This window comes from Falco naumanni, chromosome 13 (genome assembly GCF_017639655.2).
Source record: "Falco naumanni isolate bFalNau1 chromosome 13, bFalNau1.pat, whole genome shotgun sequence".
Taxonomy (NCBI): domain Eukaryota; kingdom Metazoa; phylum Chordata; class Aves; order Falconiformes; family Falconidae; genus Falco; species Falco naumanni.
The window spans coordinates 18258601-18264600 of NC_054066.1; the positions used below are offsets into that span (position 1 = coordinate 18258601).

Genomic DNA, 6000 nt, shown 5'->3' on the forward strand with positions numbered 1-6000 from the left:
GGTGCCTGGCAGCAAGCTCTGGTCTTAGTGCTGATGATCTGGCATCTGCTGCCCATCTCCAGCCATGCTGCATCACCCAGTCCTGCTGTCATCCCCAGCCCTGCAGCAGTGGCCACTTTGAGCTGGCTCTTTCTAGTCGGTGTTTGCTGTGCTGGTTTCTCTGTATGGGCCTGTGTGCACACAGTGTGTCTTACTGGCTTGTACTGGAGTTGAGCTTTGGCTTTTATGTTTAGCCAAATAAATGTAAAGTCATTTTACTCAGTGTGTGCCAGATCCCTTCTGCCATCCTAGCCCAGCCAGCTCCTGTCATGGTCTCCTCACCTGCCGTCTTAGCAGTGGTTTGAGTGAGAAGATGCTTCAGAAGGGGTCAGGAGATTACCCAGTGGTTTCTGCAAGTCATCATCATACCTAACATCCATCCCTACCTCTGCTGTAGGTGTAGAGCAGACACTGCTACCAGAGCGGATCCCAGGCAAGGCTGGTTAAGGCAGCAGTAACTAACTGCCCGTGTTGTGAAGGTGCTTCAAGGCTCCTTCCTTTGCCTGGCCCCAGGCTGGCAGGTAGGGATGCTCCCACTCTGCTCTCAGGAGCCGCCATGGCTGTGCCCCAGGGATGGGCCAGAGTCATTCAGAGGTCTCAGGAGAAAATGCTGCTGCCCTGGCATTGTCTTGGCTGTCAGACCCCAGCCAGCAGCACCTAGAGGTCTGTGTCGCAGCTGGGTGTTGGGGACTCCATGCCATGGCTGTGCTGGTCTGGGCTCCATCTGCCTCCCCCTGTGTGGAGTCATTTTCAACCCAGCCTGGGCAGGAGACAATCTGAGCGCAGTCACCAGCACAAGACTTGGGTACAAATTTATCTTTATTTGGTGCCAGACAAGAGCCCCCTTGGGCTGGAGGCAGCTTCACGGATCCCTTTGGCTTTTGGTTTTCAGGTTTCAGACCCTTTTACCACATGCCAAGATGCCCTTTCCCCCTCTGCCTCAACTGCTGCCAGCAGCTCCCCAGGGCCAGAGGAGGAGGAGATGGCTGTACAGGGCAGACCAGTCCCTCGCCTTACTCTGCACCTTGGCACCCCGGTTGTTCCCTCCCACTCACGCCTTGACACTGGTGCCAGCAGGTGTGAAGCTGACAGGCTGGTAGCCTGGCTTGTCATCCTGCTTGCGGTAGTACATCCGTGTCACCACTGCCAAGATGAAGGTTTGTGGGATCAACAGCTGCATGTTCATCTCTGGAAGAGGGAAAGGGTCATTTGAAGCTGCCTCGATCCACCCTGCCCGTTCCCCCACACCCCACCGTGCAATGGCGGGGCTCAGCCAGCAGCATGTGACACTGCTCCCCCATCTCCTGACTTACGCTGTGACCTGGCCTTGGAGGAGAAGGGTGGTGAGCAGGCGATGTTGCCATTGTTGGCCAGGATGCTGAAGATGGCAGGCTGCAGCGCCGTCAGGAGGAGGAGGATCTGCAACCACCAACACCAGAGGTGGTGGGGCAGGAGCCGCTGCCTTCCCCACTCTCCTGCAGCCAGACCTGGCTCTTGCCCACCAGTAGCTCCTGCCCCACCATCTCCCCCCCCCATACCACCTAATCCCAGGTGTGCTGGAGGAGCCCCTCGCTCAGCGATGAGCCAGGCAGGACGAGGGCTCACCTGGAAGCAGGAGAACTTGGCCTTGATGTTCTGCTCTGTCAGGTGTAGCCGGGCCTGCCGGAATAGGATGCCCAAGGCCCACAGCCCGAAGAGCGTGGAGACACCGACCAGGGTGTTGATCCAGAGGGCCACACTCTCTGCCGAGATCTGGGGGGGACAGAGGAAACGTGCCTGGGCTGACCAAGCTGCTGTGCAAGGCGAGGGCTGGTGGAGGCTCCCTGGCCAGGATGTCACCCTGCCCATGCCCGGGCACTCACATCAGCAGGGTTGTAGTTGCCATCGGCAGCCAGGACCAGCCCCAGGAAGACGGCGACAGCCCTGAAGAAGGCATACTGGAAAGTCCCCAGCATCAGCAGTTGAAGCTTTCTCCTGACAGCGAGAGAGGCTGATAGCACCCTGAGGTCCTTGAGCCTCTGCCCGGGGACTTGCTGTTCCGCCCCAGCAGAAGCGGGGGGTGGATGCCCTCCCCAGGGGCAGGGGGTTACCCCAGCTGTCCCTCACTTGCTCATGGTGATTCGGGGCAGGCAGGGACAGCAGCAGCAGCAGGGCCCAGTGCTGACCACCATGGGCACATCTTTCAGGGTGCTGAGCACTGCCTCCTTCCCCCCGAAGCCCTCCACCATGACCAGCATCAGGAGGTAGAAGCAGATGGCAAAGTACCTGCAGAAGAGGAGGAGGAGGAGGAAAGCAGGTCAGGGCCTGCGGGCTCCCCGGTGCCCCTGCCCCGGGGTAGGCAATACTCACGCTGTGGTAGCCATCTCCACCACCATCATGGAGCGTGGGATCCACAGACCGAAGCAGCTGACCACGCACACAACCTGGGGGAGATGTGAGCTTGGCACACTGCCGCTCCCCTCCTCCTGGGCGCTGGTACCCCTTGGGTGGCCCAGGCCCACCAGGGTGATGCCCACCACCACCCCCATGCCCCAGCTCACTGTAGGGGCCGAGCTGCTCCAGCAGAGGGTCTTCATCTTGATGGGGCAGCGGATCTTGCGTGTGAGGTAGAAGGCCTCTTCCACGAATATCATGACTGACAGCAGCGTCATGATGGTGGCAAGGCCCATGATGGTGAGTTGGGCCATGTCCAGCTCTGCCAGGGAGGGGTAAGAAGCTGGCTCCATCCCCTCCTGTCTCCCCTGGGGCCACCACAGCAGGGAGCTCCACCTGCCCCACCACTCCACGCTTCGGGAAGCTCCTCGCTGCATCCTCGCCACATCTGGCTGTGCCAGAGCTAGTGCTTCTGCCCTGCTGCTCCCGTGTCCCATGTCACCTACCCCGGTGCTGACCCTCCCCAGGGTCACCCCCATCCCTGCAGGCAGGGCTATGGCGGGGAGGCTGACACCCCAGCAGCACCCAGCTGCCTCCTGCTTCCTCAGGGCTGCTCCCTGCCTGCACCTGCCGCAGCCGCCCTACCGCCTTCATCCCCCTTCGTCCCTGCCCTGCTCCGGCAGTGGCGAGAGGAGGGGGCCCCCACCCGGGCCCCCCACCCGGGCCCCCCACCTACGCTGCAGCAGCTGCCGGGAGGTGGGTGGCAGGGAGAAGCAGGCTGCCGGCACGCTGAAGTTCCTGATCAGCATCTCCACCAACGGGCGGGGGAACCTGCGGAGAAGGGGATCGCTGCACGAGGCTGGCAGGGACACAGGGACACCCAGCCCCGCAGGGTCCCCGGGGTCCCCTGGCTGGCTTGCCTCACCCCCAGGCGCCTGCATTCTTTTACAGAGGGAATAACGCCAAATCCTGCTCCAAAAAGTTGGATTTGCCTGGCTGCAAAATGACAGGGAGGTCCCCGGCACCTACCTGGGGTCCTCTGCCAGCTCCATGGCGGGGTCCATCCTGCCCTGCTCCCCCGGCTCCGTCCCAGGGCTGCTCAGCGCCGCCTGCCTCGGCTTCCCCTGGCCGCCCGCGGGGTCAGAGTCCCCGGGGCAGGGACCGCGGGGGGGGCCACCGCGCCTGGTTCCAGTTTAACCAGCAGCTCCGGCGCTCCCCTCCCTGTGCCGCCGCTGCGGGCGCCCATTGGCGTGTGTGTCCCGCCGCGCCACCCCGGCCCCGCGGGGCGCTCGGCCGCCCGGTTATCGACCCGGGGTGCCGGGGGGGGACAGCCCGTGCCGGCACGCCTGCGCACCCCCAGCCCGGGGGGGAGAGCACCTCTGCCGGGGTGACACCGCCCACCCGCCCCCTCGGGCACGGTGGCGGGCGATGGGCTGGGGGTGCCGGGGGTCCCCGTGGGGCCATGCAGCGTGCGCGGCGCAACCTCACGTCCCCTCAGCCGCGGTGGCCGGGTGCGAGGTGATGCCGGGGGACCGGGGGGTGCCCGCCAGCCCCTGCGCGGCCCTGCCCGCCCTGAGGGTCCCGGCAGCGCGGGGCTGAGCCCGGCCGGGGGCAGCTCCGCGACGGCAGAGGGCAGGGCTGGGCCGCGCTGGGCGCCCGGCCCGGGGGCAGAGCCCGCCCGGCGGAGGGGCCGCAGCTGAGCGCGGAGCTGGGGCGCCAGGCCGGGAGCAGCGGGTCCTTGTCCTAGGCGGATCCCAGCATCCTCATGGGCCCCAGGGTGCCCGCAGCTCCTCGTGTCCTGCCAGCACCCCAAGGAACATGAGTACTGGTTTGTACTGGGTCCCCAGGGACCTCCAAGCCCCCACCCTTTGCCGCTTGGCAGCGGGCTCCTGCTGAAGCCAGAGTGGCACCAGCACCCCAAATGGGTCCCCTGCACCCTGCCATGGGAACAAGATGCTGCAGTTGTTATGGGACTGGGATACAGGGTGGGGGGCTGGGAATGGTGCAGTTTCCATGGGAATGGGATGGGGGCAGGAGGGGGATACTGTGATTGCCATGGGAATGGAATGGGGGAATCTATTTTGCTGTGGTTGCTGTGGGAGCAGGATGCCATCTATCCCAAGAGGCCAAGGCCCTGCAGCTGTCTGGCCCACCATGGAGCTTCTCGTCCCGCTTTGTTTCAGCACCCCCATCTACCTGAGCTCACTGGCCTCCTTCCTGTAAGTCACCCCAAAGCCATGGGCTGAGCCCCATCCTGGGGACACGGGGCAGCAGAGCTGCTGTTTCACACCAGTGTCCTTGAGATGTTAGAGCCAGGCATCAGCTCAAATGGCCTGGATCTGCATCCTCTCCCCCACCACCCCCCAGCTCCAGCAGCCCCTGGGACTGAGCACCCCAAGGCTCTTTGTCCTCTCCTCTCCACCTCTCCCACAGCAGCCCCAGGACCTGACCCTGGCTCCGTTCTCCCTGTACTCCCCCACCTGCAGGTGTGGCTGGCTCTGCACATCATGCCCAGCTCCATCACCATTCTCTTCCTCCTTCTTCCTCCTTCTTTTCCAGCTCTTGCTGGCTTGGTCTTCTAGGTGTAGTCAGCCTAGGGCTCCTCCAGCTAAGTGGGGTAACAGGGGAGCAGGGACTGCTCCGTGGTGGGGTGGCCCCAGGGGCTGGCCCTGGGGCTGGGGGAGCACTGTCTCCTCACGTGTCTCTTGCAGTGGTGGCCAGGGAGGACAGGCTGAAGCAGGAGCTCTGCAGCACAGCAAGACAGCACTGCCCATGAGAGTGCCACTGTCACAGCTGCCCCCTCTGCAACCATTCCGTGGAGATGAGGGATACAGAGCACCCTGGGATCCTGGCAGCTCTGTGCACGTCCAAGGTGCTGTGCACTCCTGCCCCTACCCCACTCCTCAGCCCCATTAACCAAGCCCTGTACCCCTGTCCCTACACACTGTATACCCCCACAACCACCCTGCCCTATATACTGTGCCCCACACCTAACACACTCTGCACCCTGTAAACCCTATCTGTAGCTTGGATGCTAAGCCCTACACACTGCACCCAATATACATCCATCCCTATACATTACACCTCACACACTCAGCCCTACTCCCTGCAGCCCCTACACACCGTAGCCTACCTCTAGCCCCATACATTGTGTCTCATACACACAGCATTCCATATTGCACCCTATACCCCTGTCCATACCTCCTGCAGACTGCACACCCAGCCCTGTGCACTCAGACACCCCTTGCACACACGGAGACACTCACCCCCGCCTTGCACAAGCACACACCCCCGTGTACACGTGGTCTCTATGTGCAGCACTCTGCAGAGAGCAGCCACAGCCCTGGGTGCTGCCAGCCCCACAGGGTGCACAGGACCTATGGGGGGCCCCTGCCCAGCACCCCTGTGCTGCAACATTTTCACCAGCATTGCCTACAGCTGAAGGAACACATCAGTTCCTATGACGTCTGCTGCATCTGCCTCTTCACGACAGTTACTGTGAGCTATGTCATGGCAGTCCTGCTGTCCTGCCTTGTCTACCTGGTGCTCATCCCGCTGTGGTCCATCACCACTGCGCTGATCTGCACG

General features: G+C 63.0%; 1 protein-coding gene across 1 annotated transcript; it reads right to left on the reverse strand.

Moving 5' to 3' along the window:
- Window positions 1–840: 840 nt before the first annotated feature.
- Window positions 841–3652, reverse strand: SLC51A (solute carrier family 51 subunit alpha). Its single transcript, XM_040613164.1, has 9 exons — window positions 3442–3652; window positions 3149–3243; window positions 2580–2734; window positions 2389–2462; window positions 2146–2304; window positions 1902–2013; window positions 1645–1791; window positions 1353–1458; window positions 841–1227 (listed from the first exon to the last, which is right to left on the reverse strand). The coding sequence occupies exons 1-9, from the start codon at window positions 3474–3476 to the stop codon at window positions 1091–1093; spliced, it is 1020 nt and encodes a 339-aa protein (XP_040469098.1). The 5' UTR covers window positions 3477–3652; the 3' UTR covers window positions 841–1090.
- Between the last annotated feature and the right edge of the window lie 2348 nt (window positions 3653–6000).

Bases quoted from the DNA above. Each gene is read 5' to 3' on its own strand.
- SLC51A (XM_040613164.1), bottom strand. From the start codon at position 3,476: ATGGACCCCGCCATGGAGCTGGCAGAGGACCCCAG. The intron at 3,244-3,441 runs GTAGGTGCCGGG...CCTTCTCCGCAG, and splicing joins GAGCTGGCAGAGGACCCCAG to GTTCCCCCGCCCGTTGGTGG. The intron at 2,014-2,145 runs GTGAGGGACAGC...TCTCGCTGTCAG, and splicing joins CCCCGAATCACCATGAGCAA to GAGAAAGCTTCAACTGCTGA.